General features: G+C 47.2%; 1 protein-coding gene across 10 annotated transcripts in view; it reads left to right on the top strand.

Moving 5' to 3' along the window:
• The window catches only part of RADIL (Rap associating with DIL domain), a 60,120-nt gene that overhangs the window by 6,517 nt on the left and 27,402 nt on the right, over window positions 1–26,201 (top strand). For 2 of the 10 annotated variants that reach the window (XM_061599659.1, XM_061599655.1), the window contains exons 2-4: window positions 7,216–7,774; window positions 23,213–23,538; window positions 25,084–25,734. In XM_061599659.1, the coding sequence (XP_061455643.1) occupies window positions 7,225–7,774; window positions 23,213–23,538; window positions 25,084–25,734 (1,527 nt within the window). In that variant the 5' untranslated portion in view covers window positions 7,216–7,224. Of the gene's footprint in view, window positions 1–1,717; window positions 2,367–4,511; window positions 5,540–7,215; window positions 7,775–13,358; window positions 13,434–18,880; window positions 18,955–19,127; window positions 19,256–19,651; window positions 19,790–23,212; window positions 23,539–25,083; window positions 25,735–26,201 lie in introns of those variants that run through there. The other 8 variants (XM_061599656.1, XM_061599657.1, XM_061599658.1 and 5 more) reach the window with 8 other exon arrangements.

Below are 26,201 nucleotides of genomic sequence, written 5' to 3'. Positions count from 1 at the left end.
CAGAACTGCTGCTCCTCCCCTCCCCTCCTCATGATCTTCTCTGTGTGTCTTTCTGCTACATTAAGACGGCCAAATTTTCATTTCTCTCCCCCGCAATATGCGGTGGGAAAAGAGGAGATCTGAGGGGACGACACGGGAATGGCCCAATCTATTCCAAAAGTGTAAAAACAAACCCATCACATCTCTTTGCTTGTATAGCCCGCACCATCGTCACACATTTGACCTGGGGTGGGGGTGAGGTGGATTGGATTGGCAATATAAATAATATCATCAGTGATAACAAAACAAAAATAACAGAATCGACAGTAGGAGGGCAAACCGGAAGTAAATAAACCGAGAGAGCCAGCACAAATGTCCAGAGTAATTGAAAAGGGTTTAAACAAGCCACGCAGCCTTTTCTAGGAGATTTACGGGCAGCTTTCCCCAACCTGGTGCCTGCCAGACCTTTTGCTCTGCCACTCTCTGCAGCCCCTGCTTGAGCCAGCCATCCCAGCTGGGGCTGCAGGAAGGTGCAGTCCAAAACACCTGGCAGCAGGTGAGCAATGGCTGGCTTCATGGTTTGGGCAAAGCTATTGACGGAGGGATGTGGCGATTCTGCCACATCCAAAGCCCTGCCTGCTTTTTACCCTCCCCCCTTTCCCCTGACAACCACGGGAGGGAAATTAACTCTGCAAGTTCCCAGGGCCAGCAAAATTTCAGGGGACAAAGTGCCCCTACATGCTCACAAAAGTAAAAAGCGAAATGGGCAGATGGTTCTTCATCTTTAAAACTGGACAGCCCTTCAGGTAGAGGCCTCCTTCAAATAGAGGATTGTCCTCTGCAAAGTAGGACTCATGGCCACCCTTTTGGGAGGTGAGGGACTCTCCTTCACTGGTGGCTTTTAAGCAGAGGCTCCATGGCCCTTATTAGGGATGGCGTAGCAGTGGGTTTTTCTGCCTTGGCAGGGGGTTGGGCTAGATGACCTTTGTGTCTCTTCCCATTCAAGCCCTGGATTTGGTGTGATTTCTCTTTTGGGGTGTGAGGGGGTTACAAATTGTGGACATGCTGAGAGGCGAGAGCGGTGTGCTCTCTGGGGGAGAGGCCTACTGTTTGCCCCAGCAGATGAGCCCCTCAGACACCTGGACTCTGAATGGATGCTGCCCCACCTGAACAAGCTGACTGGCCACCCCTGTCTCATTAGGCTGGCTGGCCAGTGAGGGCTGAGCTCTGTGCTCCATAAAAGAAGCCAGTCCCCCCTCCCAAATGTGTGAAGACATAAATCGGTTTAATTGTGTTTATATTGATCAGTGACTGATGCAAAGGCAAACCCTGCATGGAAAGCGAGGGTTGCATTGTGGCTAAGAGGCTGAGTGGGAACCAGACAGTCACATGTTTATTAGATGTTATTAGGATTTCAGTTCAAATCTTGACTCTCCTGTTAACTCACTAAACAGCTTTATGCCAGCCTCATCCTCAGCTCCTCATGTCTGCAACGGAGGAATAACAGGGCTGACTTACTTTGCAGGATTGTTGTAAAGGTTGGTGAGACGATCCTTTCCCTTCCTCCTGGTGTCTCCTTGCCCCTGGCCTACAGGGCCAGCCAGTTGTTGCTGTTCTTATTTTTGTACAGCACCTAGCATGTTGCTAGACCTCATGAAAACAGCTCGTTTTTTGGGCTTGCTCAGTCCTATTCTGTGAACCTGTTCTACACCCGCCAACACCTATTCTTCTTTGTTAGGTATTGGAGAGTAATGTCACAGCTTGTATCCAGCATGAAGGAGAAAAGGAATTGCTGCCATTGGATATTGAAAGTTGCTGTTTCTCTCCCAACCGCCCTAGCGATATTCTGCTTGGCTGGGCGAAGCATTCCTAACAGAAGGAAATCATTTCATGGAAGTCCCAGATGGATTGCATACTATACACTGATTCATAAAACTGTCCCGAAATGCTGATCCCACCCCTCTGCCCTTGGCTCTGAAAGAGCTGCAAGAGACGTGGCTGCTTGTGTAATTGATAATCCCGTCTGGCACGCAGAACTTACTCTTCTGAAGTTACACAGAGAATATGAGTTTCAAAGCTGGCCCAAGAAAGATGGAAAATAACACCACCACCACCAAAACAGAGCGCACCACCAACACTGCAGTGTGATTGTTCTGCTGAAGACTAAGAAAGCAGAATGAATGTTGGGGTGCATGTTCAGGACACAATTCTATATTTTAAGTTCAGCGTATTGGGGACTTCAGACAACAGTCTTCATGCATTCAGAGAACACGTGAGAGGGTCACGGGGTCTAACCCCATCACACATCCCGCCAATGCCTGCATGCCAGAAAGTAAACAGACCCTGAATGTGTGGATGGTGGACAGCTTAGCTGCTGGGGCATCAGGGTAGGGCATGGTCCCTTCACGCCTCCTTTGATCACATAAGAGGGGTTGTCTGACACACACACCCTAATTTCACAAGTAAATCTGGAACATGCAAAGCTGCCTTACCCTGAGTCAGACCATTTGGTCAGCTAGCTCAGTTTTTGCTGCTATGATTGGAGGCAGCTCAGTACAGCCCACAAGCAGACCTGAGCAACAGTCCCCACTTGTAAATTTCAGCAGCTGGTGTGCAGAGGCGTCCTGCCTCCGAGAGTGGCTGAGTAGCCTTATCCTCCCTGGATTTGTCTAACCCTCCTTTAAAGCTGTCCAAGTTGGTGGCCATCAGTGCCCCTTTGCTTAATTATGTGCTGTGTGGAGAAGTCCTTTCCTTTGTCTGTCCTGAATCTTCATTGGATTTCCCCCAGTTCTAGTGTTCTTCTTCTTCTTCTTCTTCTTCTTCTTCTTCTTCTTCTTCTTCTTCTTCTTCTTCTTCTTCTTTGATTTATATCCTGCCCTTCCTACCAGCAGGAGCCCAGTGTTATCAGAGAGGGAGAAACACTTTTCTCTATCCACTTTCTCCATGCCATGCATAATTGTATATACTTGTGTGATGTCAACTTCAGTACTGTAGTGGCAAATTCAGATGTGCAGGGTCCTTTCATATTGGTCACAGTCATGCCTCCTCCCTTCCCCTCTATTTGCTGGAGGGTTGAGAATGACATGCTCAACCTGCTCCCACAACAACAGACATCCCTAGGAGCCAATGAGCATGACAAGGAAGAGTGTTAGCTACTGAGAAGAGTCTTCTCAGTGGCTGACTCACCTCCTTTCACTCTGATTGGCTCCAGTCAAAAGAAAAGGACAAGGAAGCATGTTAGAAGACTCTTCTCAGTGGCTGCCCTTTCGTGCAGATTGGCTTGTGGGACCCTGCTGGGATCCTGCTCTCAAAAAAGTAAGGGGTCTAAGACACACACCCCGAGACCCCAGATGACTACACCCCTGCTCACCTCCTACTTGCCTTTTCTCAAAGCTAAAAAGCTGCAAATGCTGCAGCCTTTCCAGTGAGGGGAGCTGGTGTGTCACCAGGGGTCAGCCTCTGCTGTGCCTTCACTTTGCAGCCCTTGCTGCTCCCTCGGTCAGCCTCTGTGGGCGAAAAGACAGACACCAGCCACAAGGGAGAGGAGACAGAGCAGGGCCTGGGGGCTCTGGGGCCCTGACGCTGACAGGTCATAGCATCATAGAATAGCAGAGTTGGAAGGGGCCTATAAGGCCATCAAGTCCAACCCCCTGCTCAATGCAGGAATCCAAATCAAAGCATTCTCGACAGATGGCTGTCCAGCTGCCTCTTGAATGCCTCCTGTGTCGGAGAGCCCACGACCTCTCTAGGTAATTGGTTCTATTGTCGTATGGCTCTAACAGTTAGGAAGTTTTTCCTGATGTTCAGTCGAAATCTTTCCTGATGTCCAGTTGCTTCCTGCAACCTGAGCCCATTATTCTGTGTCCTGCACTCTGGGACGATCGAGAAGAGATCCCGGCCCTCCTCTGTGTGACAACCTTTCATGTACTTGAGGAGTGCTATCACATCTCCCCTCAGTCTTCTCTTCTCCAGGCTAAACATCCCCAGTTCTTTCAGTCTCTCCTCATAGAGCTTGGTTTCTAGTCCCCTGATCATCCTTGTTGCCCTCCTCTGAACCTGTTCCAGTTTGGGTGCATCTGCCTGCATGTGGCAGGTGGGACCCTACAGGCCCTAGACTGGCCCCACCCATCCAGGTGAGGACTGCACCCTTCTGGACAGGAAGGAGTATGTGGGGGCCTCCTGTTCCAGTGGAGACTTGCTTGAGCCATCCCATCTTCCTGAGCTTATTCCGGGGTTTCTGTAGTCTTGGTTGTTTTCCTGACTTGCTTTCTCCTTTGGTTCTGGCTACTGGTGTGTTCCATGACTTCTGGTTCCTGGCTCACATGGATTGCTGCCCACGGCCCAGCCCTGACGCTTTGAGGCCCCTTGCACAATATGAGCCACAGCAGGAGCCCATCCACACCAACCCCTGGAGCTGGTCCTAACTACATCAAATAGCATGGTGTATGAGTGAGCTGCCATGGGAGCCAGATGGAACCATGACAGACTGAGCAGCCACTTCATCTTGCGTCACCTCAAAGAGGATGCCTTGCCATGGGGATGGCTCACAGGCTCAGCGTCCAGCCTGCATGTCACGTGTCAAGTAATTCACAAGTGTGAACTGGCCGTAAGATGAACAAGCAGCTCTAGGGCTGCCGGCTTGGGGAGCAATCGAAATCCTAACACTCCCTTCCCCTCGCCAGCTTCCCTTGAGTTTTCTTATTTCCTTTATGAGTCTCCTTTCGAATTTGACTTTGCAACCACAAGGGATAGAAATGGGTGTCTCTCCTTCTGTAAAAATAGAAGCAGAGATTTTGGCATAATTGCACGTCGCCATAAGCTGTGGCTCTGAACAAGGCAGGATTGCAATGAAGCAGCCAACACTGGCAGAGAGCTGACACTCCACGGATTTCATTAACCTCCCAGCTGTGTCTGGGGAGATGATGTCCTTTATGCCCCTGCATGATGCATTCTGGAATGTTCTTGTTCCCAGGCTGAAATGAAACACACACACACCCCAAATCTGTGACAGTGAGGAAATGCCTAGCTCTGTGGTGGACCATCTGTCTTGAATGCAGAAAGGCCCAAATTCAGGCTCTGGTATCTCCAGCAGGACCTTTGCCTGAGGTGTTGGAAACCTGCTGCCAGTCAGAGTGGACAGCACAGGACTTAGATGGACCAATAGTCTGACTCAGCAGCTTCAGACGCCCCTCTATAACCGCTTTGGCTTTTAAGATTTCACTAGGCATCTCTCACACTTTGAAGCAAATCTTCATATCCATAGGGACTTGTTTTTTCAAAAAAGCAAGTTGAGGTTCTCAGGATGCTGAATTCTGTGCCCAGCCCACATTCTACCTTGCATGGAATTACGTGTACACACAGCCTTGCTTATGCCAAATGATACCTTCTCATTCCTCTATTCATCTCTTTAGGTTCTCTTCCGCACAAGCTTAGGAACGATTTCACATGTGCACGTGCAGTATCCAAATGCTCAATGACTGGGATTTTTGTGCAAAAAAAGGGGATTTGAGAAGAAATACGCAATTGCAAAATAAAATATGCAGCACATCACTTTTGTGAGGTACACACATGTGCTATGTTTGGCCCTTTCTGATTTAAGCCTTACAAAAATGGGGGGGGGAAGGGAGCAATCATTTCCAGGTTCTTGCTTCTATATAAAGTGACAAGTACACCCATGAACCCTTCAGAATGGCCAATGCATTTATTTGCTTGCTTGCATGTTTTTAAAAAAGATCCTGCTTTCCTTTGAAATAATCCAAAAGGGCTTACAGTCAAAATAAAAAGAACGTTATCAATAAACATATAATAACAATATTGGAAAGCAGCTAGATTGGCGGGTACTAGAGAGAGGGCCTTTTCAGTGGCGGCCCCCACCCTCTGGAACTCCCTCCCACAAGATCTTCGGCACACACACCCCAAATCTGTGACAGTGAGGAAATGCCTAGCTCTGTGGTGAATATGTTCCGCAAGGCCTTAAAGACCTGGCTCTTTCAACAGGCTTTTGGGATTTCTGGGGAGGCTTAATATTTTTTGTTTACATGCCTCCCATTATGTATTGTTTGTTTTATAATCTATACTATTACACTGTATTTTTTGTATTGTATTTTGCTATATTTATTGTATGTACGTCGCCTAGAGTGGCCACTGGCCAGATAGGCGACACATAAATTAAATTTATTATTATTATTATTGGATAATGGGAATTCTGGATTTCCCACGATACCTGCTGCAAATGTACATCACTCCTCCTAACAGTGAACTAAGATTATGAGTGCCGACAGAAATGGAGTCAAAAAAGAAGCCATTGAGATAACAGAGTACTCGGTGGAAGCACAAGAAAAGCTACACAGACAACCCTCAATCAACATAAACAGCCCAGTGAGGGCTGAGCATGCTCAAAAGCCACAGAACTGGTTTCATTTGGGAAGGAATAACAGAAAAACTGGGGGGGGGGGCAGGATGAGAAAGAAGGAATGCCCTGCTTGGGTAGAATTGCTGGCTGGTATCCTGAACAGATTTATGTTAGGAGGGTAGACGTGCTGCAACATTTTGTTGTTACAGGTCCCAATTATATATGAAACAGTTCCTAGCCCTCCTGTCCTCTAGGGTAATCCACAAACCAGAAACCCCAGTGGGAAGGGGGAAGCAATATGTCTCTGTAGAGAAACCCTTTGCTTCCACTTGCAGTTGCATCACGGCAGATCTGTCAACAGCTCTCCACCGCTGTTGTCCTTGACACATGGCTTAGCTCCCTGGATGCAGTGAGCAGACACATTAGTCTACTCTGAGGGAAGGAGAATGCGAACGCCTCCGATCCACCCTTCTCCACACAGTTTGGTGTCCCCTGTTGGGGGAAAAGCCTTTCCCTGGCCTCCTTTCACTAAAGAGAGGAGTGCACCCCCAGAGACCCAAATCCCGTCTGTCTGACCAAAGGGCACTTTTGCTAACTTGTAGATGAACAGATTACAAATGCACCACAAGGCTCTAGTCCACTCTCTTCCAAAGGAAACCTTCACACAGCACAATATATTTGGGTGCCAGCTGGTGGTTCCGTAGCATCTCCCTCTAGTCCTCTCTGCACAGTTCCAAAAAATGTTCACAACTGGTGTCTGAGACACTGGCCACGTTTGGGATCCTGAAGCCACCCGTATTTTCATTTCTTGGTGGTCTGCGACCACATGCTAGCTGTTTGTTTCACTTCTGAACATGCTGACTCCTTTTCTCTCACCTCTCCAGGCGTGACCTATGACCACCTCCAGCGCTATGTTCTACAGGTCGCCCTCGGCCATGTCCCCGCCGTCAAAGAACAAGCTCAAGCGACAGAGTCGGATATTCTCGCAGGTCTTGTATCGGACGCTGAGCTACAAAGACCGCAGCTCGGTGGCTGCTTACCCAGTGGAGAGCAGGGAAGACCCGTCGGAGCTCTCCACTCAGGTCTCGGCCCCGGGGGTGCTCAAAATATTTGGGTGCCACATCTGTGCGGGTGCCCACTACAAGAGCGTCCTGGCCACAGCCAGCTCCAGTGCCCAAGAGCTGGTGAAAGAGGCGCTGGAGCGGTATGGGCTCAGCAAGGTGGTTGCCGGACACTACGTGCTCTGTGATGTCATTGGGACATTTGGGGGTTTGGACCGGCAGTGGCAGATGGAAGGGCTGAGAGTCCTCCGGGACAATGAGAAGCCACTTCTGATCCAGGACCTTTGGAAGGCTCGAGAAGGTTTCTCCAGGAGGTTTGAGCTCCGGAAGCGATCTGAAGTGGAGGAGCTGGCCTCCAAGGACAAAGACACCATCACAGCAGGTGAGAAATGTCAGATCATTTCCGTTAGGCACTCTTAGGCTTAGTTGTTGTGCTTTTTCTTTCTGCTGTTATTTACTGGCATTTTTAGACTGCCCTTCTGCTCATAGAAGCCCAGGATGGTTTACAGCATAATAAAATATAATGATAACAAAGCAATAATTAAAAATATTAAAAGTGTGTTCCTAAACTAAAAACCTAATACAGCAGGTCATAATACTGAGACTGTTGAGATTCCAATTTCTATGTTCCACGAGCCAGGACAAACAAATGTCACTGACACTGGGGGAAAGAACCGGACTCCCCCTGGGAGAGCATTCCACAACAAAGGTGCAACCGCCAACAAGGCCTTTCCTCTGATCAGCGCAATGCAGGCCATACCCCCTGATGGGGCCTCGAGTAGGGCCTCCCCTACCTATCCAAAGCACAGGCTGACAGATATGGGGAAATGTGCACCTTTGAGTACTTGGGCCCCAATGCCAACACCTTCACTTGGGCCCAGTAGCCGAGAGGCAGCTAGTGCAGTGCTTTAAGGGTCAGGGATGCACTTATCAGCCTGACAGCAACAGTCCTCACCCTTTAGAATGCATTGCAATAGTAGGCAGGCTTAACTAAGCCCACGTGCGTGGTTGAATGGCCATGGTTGCATTCAAACGTCACAATAAGGCAAGGTTGCTGCCTTATCATGGTTTAGCATGAATGAGCAGCATGCTAGTACATACTGGCCGATTGCTTCCATGTCCCTCTTCCCCTGGTATAAGTGGGAGAAAGAAATGGGGGAGTCTGAACCCAGAATCCTACTTTGTTACTGCCAAACAAGGTAGGATTGCCAGCCAGACCTAAATTGTGATTTGCCGTTAGCTTGGAAACTTTGGCTTGCTTGGGAGCAGCAAGTCAAGATCTCAGGACATTGTGAGAAACTAAACTGAATTGTGGCTTGTTTCTCTTGCTCATGCCCAGGAAAGAGCAAAGCGGGAGTGATAAGGCATGCGGCTTGTTCATGGTAAGCCACAGTAAGTCAGCAAATGTGGCCAGCCTCACTGCAGAAATGGGCAGAATTGACAGAAAGGAAAATAATTATTGTTTCCTCATTTGCCCTTTGTCTCCCCTTTTTCCTCTGTTGCTTCCATTGTGACAGTTTTTAGATTGTAAGCTCTTCAGGGCGGGGACCTGCCCTCTTGTACTCTGTAAAGTGTCGTGCAAACTGATGGTGTGCAATAATAATAATCATAACCACTTATTGCTCTTCAAACGATAAAACAGATACACTATATCTCATGCTTTTGGCCACTGGTGTTGTGGAAAGCCCAGCTGTTTTGATCCAAACGTAGCATGCAACCATTTTCGCCAGCTGTCCTGCCATTTCACAATAAGCTGGTAAATTAAGACACCTTGACATTGCCAAAGCTGCCGGCGAGGGGCAACAGCTTACTAGGTAGCTAAGTTATCCCCACAAATGAGCTGTCTCCCTCAAAGTCAACCACAACCACCACCACAAAGCAGTAGCTGTCAGCCAGGGCTGGAGAACCTGTCGGGGCCCTCCAGGAATCTTCTTGGACTCCCAGCTCCCATTGTCCCTGAGCATTGGCTGTGCTGGCTGGGGCTGAGGGCAGCTGGAATCCAACAACTGCTGTCGGCATTTCCTCATTGTGGGAATGAACAGTTCCATCTTACACCACAATAACTGGACCTCATCTGGAGCACTGGAAGCCATTAAGAAGGATATAGACAAACAGGAACAGCAGTTCAAGGTGGAAGTTCTTTGCACAGAATGACTAGAATGACACACAGTTTGAAATCCCATTAAAATGGAAAAGGTCCCATTGGCTGTGTTCTCTGTGCAGATTGGTTTTGCTCTAGGCCTTGGCATATCTATGGTGAAAACCTACCTTCATTGGAAGATGGGGTGGAAAAGCAGTTCAGGTTTGGACCAGAGATACCAGTAAAGGCTGTAGTAGCAATAAGCTGGTTTCCAGTCCATGCCACATGTGCTTTGATCCGCGTTAATCTGCAGGTTTAAAATATATATATATCTGTACAGAAATGCATATTTTGAAATAAAGTAAGTTTGGAAATGCACATTTTGAGAGAAAATACAATTTAGAAATAATTTAAATACACGTTTCTAAATTTTGAGCAGAGAACTATCCAAATTGGAACATTTGGCTGGTGGCTGTCTACCTTCTGGCTGCATGTTAACCCAGGGAGTGTGGATCAGGCCAATTCATATTAGAACTGCTTCACTTTGAATATTAGGCAGGCGCCATCTCTGCTATCTTTTCGGCGCCTTTTGAAAACTTTTCTTTTTCAACAAGCCTTTTAAGTTGAGAGCTATCCCAGTCTGTCTCTGTGTCAGATTTGCTTAATATGTTTTTAATCATGTTTTTAACCTTTTAAAAAGTTTTTAAACTGTTTTTAACGCTGTTTTGTCTTAATGTATTTTAAGATTTGTTTTTATGAAGCTTTAAAGTGTTTTTAGTGCCTTGTTTGCCGCCCTGGGCTCCTGCTGGGAGGAAGGGCGGGATACAAATTAATTAAATAAATAAATAATAAATAGAATTCACAAAGATCTAATTCCTCCAGCATCCCTGGATGTAGCGGACTCTGCCTGTTTGCTTTGTCTTTGCTAGGAATTGGCATGCTCCAACCTTTCAGGCCTTTTCCTCCCACAAGAATCGCACACATCAGAGAGCCTCGATGTCGACCTTGACCCCTTTTTGTACCCAGAGTGAAAACATCACCTGTTCATTTTTTCCACCAAGAGACTGTACTTTCCTGTCACCTCCCCATCCCTTCTAGGTCATGAAGACTATCAACATATTTTCAGGAAATGAAGCTGAATAAACGGGACTCTCTGCCTGTTTTTATTTCTTTAGCAGGCAACTGTAGTTCTGTCTTTGTGGCCAAGTTGTCTGTTGGCAACTTGAGTTATGTTTCTGTTACAGCGGAAAAGTGACCTCTGCTGCATTTGATTTGAAAGTGCGTTGCACAGAAATAAGTACGTTTGTTTTATGTTGTGTGGACAGGGGAGTTAGATGGTGTCCGAATTCTAAAAAGGGAGATGGTGGTGATCAAGCATATTTGGGAACCTCCCTCTTGCTTGGACATCCCTCCCCTTTGTCTGGGTGGGCCACCTGCTTGTAGCCATAGCCTGAACAGGCGCAGTGGTGGTTCATTTGCTGTTGGCGCTGCTGCTCAGGATCAAGACATCGCCCCTCAAGGATAGCCATGCTGTCTTGAGAATTGAACCGGAGCGTCTCCATGGAGTTGTTACAAGAGAGGGGTGTGCGTGTGTGAAAGTTGCAGACATTTGTAATGCAATGAATATTTTGCCAAATGTTGGTTTTGTTGACCATTGAACTGTACTGTCACTGAGTTTATTTTCCATCAAGTCTGCAAGTCTGGAAATCTGTAGCTAGAAGGAGTTATGTCTTTGCCCAGTCTGGGAATGGACAGCCAAGGCCGTTGCCATGGTAGCATCAAGACAGACTGGGAGAGTTCTAGCAGCTATCTGTGTTGAGCTGAGTCTTCTGTGTCATGTCTTTGAACTGAGAACTTCTCTCCTAGGGGGGGAGCAACTCTACATGTAATCTTAAAGCCTTAAGTCATAATGTCTTGTAGTAAAGACTCTTAACCTGATCTAATGCCTCTGTGATGTTTCTTGCTCAACTTAACTCCAATGTAACGTATGTTGTTTCACGCAACAACACACACACATCAACAGGTTTCTCATTTCATCTGATTGAAACAAAAGCCACTGTGTGTGTGTGACAGAGAGAGAGAGAGAACTAGTAGCATACACAATTGTTCTAGCTCTCCCTTGAAGAGGCTGAGTCAAGTAAAGCTAACCTATATCTAACATAAAGTGTCCTTGAAGGAAAGTCTTGATATATTGCATTCAGTGCATCTTTAGGGTCTCTCCCCCTGCTACACCTTGCTTTTTTGGTTTGTTTTGCACAAAAGCTTTCTTTTTTCCTTCCTGCAACTATCCTAAAGCACAAGTGAATCTGTCCCAAGAAGAAATAATCTCTGGCCAAATATAGTGGGTATATTTAACTTCCAGGACCCAAATAGAGGCTAGTGGATCATGCATCAGACTTAAGATCGGGGACTTCAGTTCGAATCCACACCCAACCACGGATCACCTTGACCTGCTACTTTCTCTTAGCCTAAACTTCCTCACAAAGTTGTTGTGAGGATACAGCTTGGGAAAGACTGTGTATAGTAACTTGAATTTGTTGTAGGAGAGGGTTGATGTGACTGTGATAGCTGACAAAAAGGGTCTCTTGTGGAATGAGTGTTTTACAAGCTGAGGAACGTATTTCACACCCTGTTATTTCCGCCCCCCCCAATGCTGTTGCCTTGCTGTGGCGACCAAATATCTCTTTTTCTTAGGGCCTCTGTTCCCATTGCAAGCCGACTTCAGAATGTGTGGGGTGGCAGCAGGGAGCTGGAGGCCTGTGCCATTACTTTTGGGAGGTCAGTGTTGCGATGGGGTGGCGTGCAGGGCTCCCCCTGCCTGCACTTCCCACCGCTGAGAGAACTGCAGGAGTTATTAATGACATGGCCTGGGCAGCTGCCAACAGATGGGTCGGAAGGGCCCATTTCTACCGGGCCCAGACACTTAGCTTTCATTTTGTCAAAAAAGTGTGCACAAAAGTCACAATAACCGAGCAAACCAGACACACCGCAGACCACCTGAATGAAGATGACGGGAATATTGTTGGCACAGACTGGCAGCAGCTATTCCTTACAAAACATCCATAGATTTTACCTCCTGCTTGTCCCTTACTCTTGATGCTAGCACATTCAAGTGTGGGGTGCCGAAGGGTTCAAGGGCTTTTGTTTTCTGAGTGCCCTTCTTTGCTTATATGTTTATATGAGCAACCAGCAGATGTTCCACATCTAGTATCACTGATGCATCACGAGCTGATGACCTGGGGAGGGACAGTTACCCAAGCAAGAAACAGATGTCCGCCAGGCGGCTCTTGTTCTCCTAGCTGAAAATGGCGGGCTGCCAGTCCTCGTATTTAAGCTGCTATGTGCCTGCACTTGAGATGATCCGGTAACTGTGCAGCGCTTGTTAAGTTTCTAATGCTGGTTTCTTATGATTTCCAGTGGACATCATGGAACGCTCAGGCCTTTGTTGCAGAAAGAAAATCTGCACAGAGGGAACCTCAGTTGTGCAGTGACAACAATGTGATTCTTGAATGCAGAATCAGCAAACGGTGCAAAGAATTTGCAAGAATTTTGCAACATTTGTATGTTTTATGTATTTTATTCTGGATCAGATGTATTTTAGTCCAGGAAGTTCTGTACCAGGTGATTCTGCTGAATTTTATGTAGATAATTATTATAGTTACTACTATTAAAATATGAATATCCAATCTTTTGAACGTAAACTATTTCCAAAAAGACTCACCAATTTAAAATTCAAAACCAATTATTATTACTACTTCTATTACTTTTATTCGTATAATATTCAGGAACAGAGGAAGCTGCCATTGGTCCATCTGGCTCTATACAGTCTACACTGGCTGGCAGCAACTCAGGGGTCTATCCCAGCCTTACCTGGAGATGCCAGAGACTGAATGTGGGGCCTTCTGCATGCAAAGCAGATGCTCTGCCACTAAGCTGTGGCCCTTCCCAATTCCAAATTCCTGTAAGCAAATTCTTATTATATATATAATTATATATATATGTAATTGTGATTATGTACAGGAGTCTCCCTCTTAGGTAATGTTGCTGGTTCTGTTGGGATGTCTGTAGCTGTTATAGATGAGTCTAACAGTCTGTGGTTTTCACTGTTAAAATGTTCTGCAACTGGTTGCTCCACTTTATGCACCCTGGACACATTGGCACCACACGATCTCATTCTGGAGGACAATATCATCATACCATCACAGCTTAGCTTTTGCGAAGGAAGTCCCTCTGAGCATTCCACCTTCAAAGCTTTATAACTGCCACCTTGGTAACAGTATTGTGACATTTGTGTGTGTGTTAGCACTAGCAGCTGATGAGGGTAGAAATGGAAACATTTTGCTAAAAAGATCTGTTTTGTTAATCACAATTATGTGTATATTTTAAAAGTGATTAACGGAACCCTTGTAAGAATCTAGAGCAAGCTTGGGTAAAGTTCTGTTTGCTGCTTTTAAAATTGTGTGTATGTTTGTATACACACATATTGTAAACAGCGCTGATATTTATAATGAAATTGTGTCTACAAGTATTTTTGTATATAAATACAGAAAATGGGTACTGAAATCAGGTCTATTTGTGCTAAAACAACAACAACTGCACAACTCCTGCATTCAAAAGTGTACAGTATTCAGAAAGTCTTATCAGTTTTGTTTAAGGAACAGCAAACCATCAAGGCCAAAGTGACCACGCTGTCATTCATGCAATTAGCAAATGTGTGAGTGGCTTTTAAAAAGTAAATTGCACGTACAGGCCCATTGATCCCCATTGGGACCTTAGCATTGGGGCCAGGACAGGGGCATTAACCTTCTGACCCTTGCAACAGTTCCAGTCTGGATCGGGACCCTTGTGCCTGCTATTTGCATTGGGGGAGGTGGGAGGAAGCTCCCATTAGCTCCCAGGCAGGGAACAGAGAGAGAAGGTGAAGCAACCTTCCCCAACAATGATGGAGGCACCGGAAGGCTACAGGGTTGGTAGACCAGACATCCATCCAGTGGCAGCTTTCCAAAATCTCAGAAAGAAGCTTTCTCAGACAGAAGCAGACCAAGACCTTTGGCTGCCTGATGGCCAAGGACAAGATGGGGCCCCCTGCATGCATCCACCGAGGCAGGAGCAAGAGGGGCTGTTTGGCTGGCAAGAAAGGGAAATGGCTGGGGGGCTCAGGAGGAACAACCAGGGGCTACTGCCCACCCAGTAGTAGGGCTTGCCCGGAGCACTTTGAAACGAAATGCACTAAAATGTGGAGCTGGGGGTTGAGCCCTGCTAAAATATTTGTGGTAGGAAGGCTGAAAAGAATTATTTTTATCAGGTACTGGTTGTTTCGTCATCCTCTCCAGCTTACCCCGCCGCACTCCAGTTGCTGATTTTATCATGCAAAAATGTGAAATGTCAAGTGCTCAGCTGAAATGTGTGAATGGAACCCGTGGGCGGAAAGAGGGTGCATACAGAGCTGGCGGGAAGGCTTGTGCTGAGAAATTGCTGCGTTAATTATTAAAAGGCAGTCCTATGCTCTAGAGTTGACCAAGAGCTTTGTGGCTGGTGTTTGCAAGAGTGACACAGAGGCTGAAAGGCCTCACATTTCAGTCTGAATCACAGGGCTGGGAGGGTCCCATAGTCCCTTGCAGGAGATGCTGAGCTAGAGTGTCCTCAACAAAGAAGTCTGCCTGCAGGCTTATGGGAGCCGGCGGAAAGGATGGGAGGTTCTGCCACCTTTGGTGCTCTCAGTTTCACAGTTTTCTAATCTTAAATTCAGTTCTCCACATTTCTGCAGCAATTTTTAATTTTTTTTTAAATCCTCGTGAAAATTCTCTAGTATTGTAGTGCAAACTCCAAATAAACACTTTTTAGGCAGTTTTGACTAACGCACGTGTATCTGCAAGCCATTTCTCATCACATAATGCCTCTTTGTATGTTATTTTCACTCATATATTCTTTTTTACGTGCACTTTCCCCTAAAATGGGCAGTTTTGTAAACATTGATTGGTGAACTGCATTGCAGAATTTTGTAATGCACTGTAGCGCATCGTTTGAAGGATGGCTGTTTCAATTCTCATGTTGTTTTGGAAAATGCGGATTTGATTCAAACGCGAACTGAATCGAATTTCTCCCCCATCCCTGGGCAAGGTGCTGTCTTCAGGCCTCGCTCGCCACGACCTTTGCCCTTGCCCCCAGAGCCTACCAGCAAAGGATGCCTTTTTAAAACCCTGTTTACAGGGAGAGGGCTGTGCAGCTTTGATGGCCGTGGACAAAGCATGTCTGAGTGGGGTGTATATGAGTATGCTCTGTGTCTCTGGCACATGCCAGTGCATTCACATGAGCACTGAAGTACCATTCATTCATTCATTTCATTTATATCCCACCTTTCTTCCAAGGAGATCAAGGTGGCATATGCGGCTTCCCCAACCCCATCTTATTCTCGCAACCGCCCAGTTAGGATGAGATGGAAAGACTGGCCCAGGGTCATCCTGTGATTTGAACCCAGGTCTCCCTGATTCTAGTCTGAGTGGTGCAGTTAGGCCAATTATAGAATCTGGACTTAATGATCTCATAGGCCCCCACGCGACCTTGGGAGGGACACATGCATAACATGTCACTCCCTTCTCGATGCACTAAGCTAGCCCTCCTGCTCCTTCTGTACAGTAGGGCCCTGGACCTATGCCCCATGGCCCTGCCCCGACGGCACCACTATGCCAGCCGGACATCTCATGCACTGTAGATGCTGAAGTTTACTGTGAACGCTGAGAGTAAATCATCACCAGAGGGTTATTTTTTGCTAATATGCCCTTGACTATCTTGGCTTTTAAATCTATGGAGATGTCATTGCAGAGCAAACTATTATGACCAAGAGATTAGAGCCATATTCTATTGCTGTGCTGAAACCCGACCTCCAAAATTTCTCAAATGTTTTTGACCCCCCCAAAAGAGGCTTCTTCTTTTTTGTCTCATTTGCAGGGTGCTTTAGAATCTCTTTATAATTTTGGTGGGGTTGAGCTTATCTTAGTGCTGTGAGGCGGCTGAGGGTGCATTTTTCTTTCCATTAACCCTTTCTCCAGCACACACGCCCCCGGCTGCCTGACTGAAAACCCCTCATAGGAGGGTGTTGCTGTGTGCTCCTTGGGCTTTCACTGAAGTGTGGAAAAGTGGGGGGGGGCTCGGGGGGGGGAAGGCTGGCTATCATGCACCTGCAATTGGAACACTTGCTGATTTGGTTTTTAAGTTAAGCCATTTTTTTCCCCCCCAAAAATAGTTCTGCACTGATGTCTTCAACAGTAAACAGACTTCGCTTTAAAAACAATAATGATGGACAGTTGTCAGGTGTGATAGGTCACCTCCCCACCTTCCTGGGACTTCAGGAAAGCCCAAGGACATGATGGGGCTTTCAGGATGAAGAGGCACCCAGGAAGGCTGCAGCAGGCAGACCGCCAGAGAGATGGTTTGTGGAATGAAAGAAAGGACACTCAGGCTGCAGACACACTGGTTGCTCTCAAAGCAGCTGGGCCCTTTTCTCTGGCAGCCTTTTGAAATGACTCTGCCCACGGGCCGTGTCAGACTGAGCCAACAGCAAAGCATTTTCATTGGAGTGGCAACGGGGTTGGGGGCCAATCACGTTTTGAAGCCTGTGTGAAGCTGACTTCAAGGTAAAGCATGCTGGAGCTGCAACTTCCAAAGTTTTGGAGTAAAAGGGGGCGGCGTTTGCCAGGTGTGGTGTCTCCTCATATTCAGTGGAAGCGCATTGATGCCACTAAACCTGCAAGGGTGCTTCTACCCAGAGTCACAAACACCCCTTGGCCACCTTCAAAGTAAAGTAAGCCCAGCAAAAAAACCTGCACCCCAGCCTTGAAAATTTCACCAAACATTTTCCCTCTCCTTTGATCACTTTTGAATGCACTTTCTTTTCTGATCAATTGATGGAGAATGGTGGAAAGAAGGACCGGAGAAATGTTTGGCATGGCACCATCGTATTCAGCATTGCAGCTCAGCAATAGGCTTTGGTATGAGATGAGGAGCGTTGCTTACAAGCCTTTCCCTATTTGTGAAACACTGGCAGAAATACCAAACTTCGTTCAGACCCGTGGGAGGTGGAGGGGAAAGTGACGCCAAGGGGACCTCAACAAAAAGAGGTATATAGAAGGACTTTGTTATGTTCAGGAAAAGGCCTCTGTTTATGTTTCCAGTGTGGCAGGGAGAGTTTGAACGGTGCCTGCAACTGGACCTCTTTCTAGCGTAAAACACTGTGATTCTCCTTGCCCCCCCCCCAAAATGTGGGTTTTGCGATGCAAAGTAAATACAGAAGCTTCCTTTCTGACAGATAAGGAAACTGACGGTTGTTTTCTCTGGTAGGAGAGCATGAGAGTGAATGCCGAAACAACCTTCAGTTGAGTATTTCCTTTTCAGCCGTCATTTGGTAAATTTTACTGGAGACAAGGCAGGGCTGGTTTCAAGATTTTTGGGGGGGGGCTGGGCTACTACAGATCACCACCCATTTGCTTTGCTACCATTAAGGGATGGAGGGGAGGGAGTGTGCAAGCTAAGAGAGCACCCTAGAGCCCTCAAATCAGAGTTCTGGCACATAATCTTGAGCTGCAGTCCAAATGCTCATCTTCCAGATCTCTGTGCTGTGGAACCTTGGGCTCTTCATTCCCACCTCCCCTGACCCCTGGTTGTGCTGGCTGGTGGGAGTGGAAGCCCAACGACCTCTGGAGGCCCCCCCCAGGTTCATCCCCACCAGCCCTGCCCAAAGTCACCCTTCCCTTTCTGGCAGGGCTGTGGAGTCGGAGTTGGAGTCGGAAGCAATTTTGGGTCGGAGTCAGTAGAAATGTACCGACTCCGGCTTCAAAATAAAATTAATGTTTTAATATTAATATTTTAACATAAATCAATATACATTTGCCATTTATGAAGGAGTCGGAGTCAGACAGTAGAAGAACAGAGCAGTCGGAGTTGAAGGTTTGACGTACCGACTCCACAGCCCGGCTTTCTGGCCTGCTGGCATTGACCTTCCTGTTTTGAAACGAAGCCTGGCAGAGGCAGAGCCCTGGAGGGAGGCTGGACACCCTTCCTCCTCAGGGGTCACTGCAGGAACATGACCTGTGCTTTGGTGCGCATGGCATTCCTAGGTAGAGGGCATCCAGACATTGTCTGTCTTCTGGCTGCGTTGCCTGGACATGACTCTTGCGTGTACAGAAGGCGACTGCCTGCCTTTGGCACATGACACAGCCTATCCGATCATGGTACTTTGCAGCCATGTGCCGGCATCTAAGGCTGCAGTTTGGCCTGAAATAGCTGCAGGCCCTTGCGCTAGAACGCTCTGCTCTGTTTGTCCACCGCTTGTAATCCGGAGGCTTGTAAACAGTATGAGCGCCCCTCCCCTGCCCTTCTCCAGTCACCTCTTTAATTTTCCCAGCAAAGGAAGGATAACTCTTAAAACAACAACAACAACAGAAAAATGTATTTCAGAACCCCTCGACAGTTCCTCACCAAATAAGGTAGCTTGAATGTTGGGCTCTAAGCGGACGGACCCTTTACGCAGCTGGCTTGGAGGGTTTTGCCTGTTTTAGACAAGAGGCGTTGCTGTTTCGTGAACTGGATGTCTGGATGCCTGCTTTCCCCGTCCAAGCTGCGCAGAGGAAAAGATTTGTTTTCCACATATGTCCAAGCTGTCGCTTTTTGCACCCAGTGGGAAATTGCAGAGGGAATCTAAGAAAAATGCTTTTTGGCTTTTAAAAAAAAAATTAAAAGCATGGGAATGGAAAAATTAGGCATTCATCAAGTAACGTTCCATACTGTGTAAGTGTCTTTATCCCAGATAACAGTGGAAATAAGGTTTGAGAATTGCCCAACAGACTCAGCCATTGGGCAGGGCGTGGCAGGCAGGTTTGTGGGTACAGCGTTAATCATTTAGTTGCTTATTATATTATCCTCTTAACTGCCTGTAGCCTCCCTCACTTTGCTCTTTTCTTCAACTTTACAGCTAGCGAGTCAAGTCCAGCATAGAAGAAGGATATATGCCAGAGGGTCATTTCACTTTGGGGCGGGGACGAGACTCCACTACTTGGGTTGCATTTGAAGCAGGGATACAGTTTGGGCTTTTGTGTCTCTGAGCTTGCGAGCTGCTCAGAGTCCCACATTTGTCTTCCTGGCAGCCGTCATTTTTTGGAGAGACATTGTGGAGAAGTTAATTATTTCTTGCCTCTGCAGCAAGCAAGTAGAATCCTCACTGCAGTCTGCATGTCCCGCCAGCCAGCCAGCACAGGCAGCAGAGGCAGGTGCCCTTAGCGTATGTCAAAGGGTCCGGGACACTCTGCAGACCCCTCCTTTATGGTAAGCAATTGATCCCATCCTCTCTGGATTCCAGCGTTTGATTTGAATGTTTTGCTTTGATTTTTTTTAAAAGCACTTTTCATTCCATCTGACGTGAGATGGCTGGGAAAGGATGCTACACAAGATGAAAGATGGGGGGGGGGAGCTGAGAAGAAAGAGAACAAGGCGATTTGGAGAGGGAATATGGAATGTGGAGAGAAAGGGTGGACTGATGTGTTGTTTTTACAGCCTAGCCAAGCGGACAGTTAGCTGGGGTGAAAATGATTCTCTGTATCTTTCTCTCTGTTTGTTTCTTTTGCATCCTTGATATATGACATTTTGCTCCCCATTGTTGTATGGTTTGGAAAAGAGAGCAAATGTTGTTTGATTCTGAAGGGTATCCGTGACTCCGTCCCCTCCATTCCTGAACTTTTCTTCTTGGTATAAAAACAATCACACCCTGGGCTTCTGCAGCCCTAAGGAGCAGAGTGATGCTTGCTGCTTTAGTCCCAGATGACAGGAAAGGTGTAGAAGTCCTACAAATCCTCTTATTGACATCAGTGTGACTTAGGGTTGCCAGGTCTCTGACTTACTTATCAGGAGGAAGCTGCTAATAAACATTGCAGGGGACCTTTACAGAGCTGGACGTAACATGCAATCAAACATTATTGTCGCAGATGCTTTTATTTGGGTTCCTGCACTGAGCAGGGGGTTGGACTCGCTGGCCCTGTAGGCAGCCCCTTCCAACGCCACGATTCTATGATTATAGATAGATCTTGGCCATGGGCAAGGACTGCTGGACAAGACGATGCTGTGTTGTGTGCTGTGCGGGGTGTGTTTAGTTTAATTCCACTTCCAGCCGATTGTGGGAAAGCAACGCCGTAGCAGCACGAAAGGGCTCTGATGGGGAAGCAGCTGAAGTGTCTTTCTTTGGTAGGTTGGTGGTTTCTTATGAAGAGGCAAGATATTAATAAATAACTCATTAATGGATCTCCTGTTGTGGGTCCCAGAGGTGCTCTGGTATTCTAGGTCAATGATTGCATGGTAGTTAATGATGTATTTATTTATTTCATTTGTGAATCGCTTCCCATGAAGCATCCTGAAGTGATTTACAATGTAGACAGTTATTAGTGCACTTTGGTATGGTTAGGAGGTCTTGCTAAGCAGGGTCATACTCAAGTTGGTTTGTTTGATTTATATCCCACCCTTCCTCCCGACAGGAGCCCAGGGCAGCAAACAAAAGCACTAAAAACACTCTAAAACTTCGTAAAAACAGACTTTAAGATATATTATAACAAAACATCCTTAAAAACATATTAAAACAAAACATCTTTAAAAACATCTTAAAAAAAAAAGCTTTAAAAGCATCTTTTTTAAAAAAAGGTTTCAAAACATCTAAGAAAGCAATTCCAACACAGACAGACTGGGATAAGGTCTCTACTTAAAAGGCTTGTCGATAGAGGAAGAGGACATTGCTAACAGTACTGTGTACTGTGATTCCCCTGTATTTATAATACTGTAAATATGGTAAGTGTGGGTTTATTAGAGTAAATGAGGTAAGTGGACTGAGTGAGAGGGGGGAGTACATGGGTTGGAATGTTGATGCGTGTTGTATTATGATTGGCTGAGCGCTTGAGGGTGTGAAGGTATAAATGAGAGGATGACAGTTGAGAGGGAGTTCGTTTGGTGTGTTTGAGTTGGTGGGTTTAGGAGTTCGTTGGTTGGTTCTGGGTTTTAGAGGGTGGATTGGATTAGGCGGGTAGTGAGGCAGGTTATTGATGACTAGAAACATAAAGAGTAACGCATCTTATGAAACCACACGCTTGTTGACTATATCTTTAAGTAATCTTGTTATTCCCTGGGTATATAAATAAATATTTCTTGGTTTACCTAAACGCCTGATCCTTGGCTGGGCTTTCACAGACCAGAAGGGTGGATAGGGCATATACCAAGGTTGGGAAACAGTATCAATGGTGGCAGCGGTGAAGAGATAGTGTAACATCATCAGGTATCCAAAACAACCCAGGGCTGTAATCTTTATAGGCACAAAGATATAGGGGGGTTGTGGCCTGTAAGTGCACCCAGATACAACGTAGCAATAAGCCAAGAGGAGACTAAGGCACAGTTTCAAGGCATTATTGTTTACAGGGAGTGTATGGTGGTGCTGCCTAGCAGTGGGATCTTGTCAGATCTTTGCTAGAGCTTGTGAGAGAACTGTTTAAAGACCAGGACCCTGAGGTGGGACCGTGACAAGGTGGTGACCACAGGCGGGATCCTAGCAGGTGGCGCCTGAGGTGGGATCCTGACAGGAAGGGTCCTGACATCTATATTTTAATGTAATGAACTTGGGTGATAAAGGATGTTATGGTGCTAGATGAATACATCCCTCAGAGCAAGATGGGAGCCTTAAGAGACCATTCAAAATGGTATCTCTTTTGGTGGATATTTATTGAGAGCATTTGTACCCTGTTCTTCAGCTGCAAAAAGGCTCCTAGTGTGGCTTGCATGCAGTCAATTCAAACAAGACAGTCCCAGTCTATAGGCTCACAGTCTAAAGGGCAGGGCACAAAAGGAAATGGGTGTGGGGAGAGAAGAAGAAAAAAGCAAACTCAGGCACCTGTTAATTCCACTTCCAGCTGATTGTGGAAAAGCACAGTAGTTCATATAATGACCAGCTGGACTGGAGATTATTCAGGGATAGGAGGCGCCTGATGGAGCTGATCTTTCAGCAGAGCCAATGGCCCAGTCGGGCCCCGCTCCCATCTCTTCTCATCTGCAGCCTGCTCTAAAGGTCCAAGACCGCATATTCCTCATACAGTTTCTGTCCAAAACACAAATCACACAATATACTGTATAATGGCTTGGATCCTAACTAAGCTTCTGCTGGTCAGAGCATCCCATGGGGGTGTGCAACTTTATCTGATTCCTCCATTCCCCCTGCAGTTTTTGGGGGCCCTGAAAATCCCCAGAGGGTCGAGGGACTCTCTGGAGCAGCTGGGGCAGTAGGCCAGGAGGCTGCAGGGAGGATCGGCAAAAATTGTCCTCCCCTCTTCTGAGGAGAGGGGATCCTTTGCTGGACCTTAGTCATGTATATGAACAAAAGGACCCTTTCTGTTCACAGGCAAGATTCAAGCAATTAATCTATGGAATGCCTTGCCACAAGAGGTGATGATGGCTACTGCCACAGACGGCTTTAAAATGAGAACAGGCAAATTTACGGAGAAGGGGAGTTCTGTTAATGGTGTCTTAGCCATGATAGTTAAGTAGAGCCTCCCATTGCAGAAGCAGTCTGCCTGTGCACACCAATTTCAGGCCACTATGGAAAACAAGGATTCTGGGCTAGCTGGGCTTTTAGTCTGGTCCAGCATAGATTTCTTACATTCTCCATTAAAGAGGAAGTGTTGTTTTGATGCCTGGCGTAAATTCTCTCTCATTCATCCCCAGGTATTAACGCCCAGGCCCGAAAACTCCAGCGGAACCGCACCAAAGGCACCATGACCCTGTTGACGGGATGCAAGAGCCACCCTACGCCACCCCAGCTTCGCCGCACTGTCAGTGAGACCAGCCTCAGCCAGGCTGGCGCGCTGGGAGAAGGAGAGGAGGAGCCCTTTAAAAGGCATTACTCCACACTACCTGAGACCCTCCAGTGTCTGGGGAACACCAGGGACGGGCAGCCAATTCCCGCGGAGGAGCAGAATGGCAGCCACATGCGGTATTCGCTGTACCAGTCTCCACATCTCCTGCTCCTGCAAGGCTATAGCCAGCAGCATGTAAGCACAGGAGATGTTGCTTCCCTAGGCCCTTCGATATCCGCACATTCCCTTCTGATGTCACGTTGGGCGAGGTCCAGAAGGTGATGGCATACAAGGGAGAGAGCCTGTTTGATTGTGGCCCCCCAAAAGTGTGGCCTACTTGGCACTGACTTTCTACATCTTTTTGGTGCCAGATGGAGCCCTTCTCCTCCCAGGCATTTGGTGGATTATGATGGGCTGTCATGGTGTATACAGTGCTGATGATTTAATTGCTGTTGTTGCTGTGTTTCTTGAGGTGGTTGTTTTGTTAATTAGTGTATTGGTGATTGCTACAAGAACATAAGAAGCGCCTCCTGGATCAGGCCAATGACCCCTCTAGTCCAGCATCCGGTCCTCACAGTGGCCAGCCAGATGCCTGTAGGAACCTTGGAGGCAGGACCCGAGCGCAAGAACACTCTCCCCTTCTGCGATTTCCAGCAACTAGCATTCGGGTGCATACAGCTTTCCGAGGCAGAGCATAGCCGTCATAGCTAGTAGCCACTGAAAGCCTTCCCCTCCATGAATTTGTCTAATTCTCTTAATTTAAAGCCACACAGGTTGGTGGTCATCTCTGCCTCCTGGGAAGCAAATTCCATGGTTTAATTATGTGCTGTGGGGAGAAGACCTTTCCTTTGTCTGTCCTGAATCTTCCAACATTCAGCTTGATTGGATGCCCGCCAGTTCTAGTTTATGAGGGAGAAACACTTTTCTCTATTTACTCTTTCTGTGCCATGCATAATTTTATGTATTTCTGTCATGTCGTCTCTGACTCACCTTTTCTCTAAATTGAAAAATGGAAATGGGCTGCCTTCAAGTCAATCCTGACTTATGGCAACCCTCTGAGTAGGGTTTTCATGGTAAGCGGTATTCGGAAGGGGTTTCCCATTGCCTCCCTCTGAGGCTGAGGCAGTGACTGGCCCAAGGTCACCCTGTGAGCTTCATGGCTGTGTGGGGATTCGAAATAACTCCACCCTTTAAGGAAGTTACATCATGGTAAACATATAGAGATATCCCCAATACTGGTTAGAGGGAACATCTCCCTATCTAAGGGGGCGGCATGCAAGCTTGCTTATTCCAACACTCCTCCTCAAGCTGGCATATAAGATCCCAAGAGTCCCATCTTGACCCGAAGTCTCTGGAAAATCTCTTGGCAATGGTTTTGTCAAGATGTCCGCTGTCATCTCTGTAGTTGGACAGTAGATCATCTTGATGAATCCTTTCTCAGTCAACTCACGAACGATACCGTACTTTATCCCTATGTGTTTAGTGCGTGGTGTGATTCTCTCAGTCTGAGAAAGTCTAATACAACTCTGGTTGTCTTCCGTCATCTGAATTGGCCCTTTGTACCCTTATTCCAAAGTCCTTTAGTAATCTGTTAAGCCAAATGGCTTCTGTGCATGCTTCTGCAGCAGCTACCACCGAGCTGCAACCTTTCCCTTGGGTTCCATGACGGAAGAAAGGTGGGAAATAAATGGAAGGAAGGAAATAATCAATAAATATTGGGGTGTGTGTTTTACCATGCAGGACAGTTTGGTGTATTTGCTGAACCGTGACCAGCACACTGTCAGTCAAAGAACTCAAGCCAGCAAGCCTACCATTAGCCTTTCCGCTCCAGACATCCTCCCACTCCACTGCACCATTCGGCGAATTAAGTCTTCTGGCCGCTCAGAAGAGAAGCTCCTCCTCGAGCCCATCCCCGGAGCCAGTGTCTCCATAAACTTCTCTGAGGTGGGCAGGGCAGTTGTGCTCCGTCACGGAGACCTCCTCTCCTTTGGCCTCTACTACTTGCTTCTCTACAAGGACCCTCTGAAAGCCCAGCCACTGCCTACGCAGACCCTGATGAAGCTGAAAGCCGTGCACCAGGCCTTTGAGCCAGAGCTGGCTTCCCCCTGCAGCGTGTGTGACAAGGGCTCTTCTTCCAAGAAACAGGGGGTGCAGACTCCCTCCGGCCGGAGAAGCAGCCGAAGAAAGCTGCAGCTGCAGTTTGACAAGGCCAGTGAAGACTTGCTGCTGAGGAGAATCATCACGCTCATTGAGCCCACGAGCGATGACCACAAGCTGACGCCGGCCTTCCTTTTATGTCTCTGTATCCAGCATTGTGCCAACCGCTTCAAGCCAGGAGAGTTTGGTCAGCTGCTCCTCAAGTCAGCCAAGATGATCCAGAGGACCGTGTGGGTCAGTAGGCTTTTGTTGAGGGCGTGTGTGAAGGCGCAGGGTTTAAGACGATGGGATTTGAATTGGGGGGGGCAGTGGGTCCTATTGACCCCAGCAATGAAGTGTGATGGGTCAGAGAACACATGCCTGACACCGTCACATTTTACCCTTCTAGGCACATCTGGGAAATATGAAACGCCCCAAAAGATGTAAAGTAGCCCTGAAGAGGAATGAAATTCTGATAACTCTCCTGATCAGTGAGGAAGTTGCCTTATACCAGGACCGGCTGCTTGTCCATCTTGCCTGCTCTAGCTGGCAGCAGCTGTCCTGGATCTCAGGCAGAGAGAAGATGCCAGGGACTGGACTGGGGGCCTTCTGTATGGGTCGCATGGGCCCTGCCACTGAGCTAGGATACTTCCCCATTTAAAACCAGAGCTCAGCGGCAGAGTGATTGCTTTGTACACCGGAGAAGAAACCAGTTTCTAACG

Source organism: Rhineura floridana, chromosome 17, assembly GCF_030035675.1.
Source record: "Rhineura floridana isolate rRhiFlo1 chromosome 17, rRhiFlo1.hap2, whole genome shotgun sequence".
NCBI classification, from domain to species: Eukaryota; Metazoa; Chordata; class Lepidosauria; order Squamata; family Rhineuridae; genus Rhineura; species Rhineura floridana.
The sequence above is the reverse complement of the archived record's forward strand: the minus strand, read 5'-3'. Positions and strand labels throughout refer to the sequence as shown.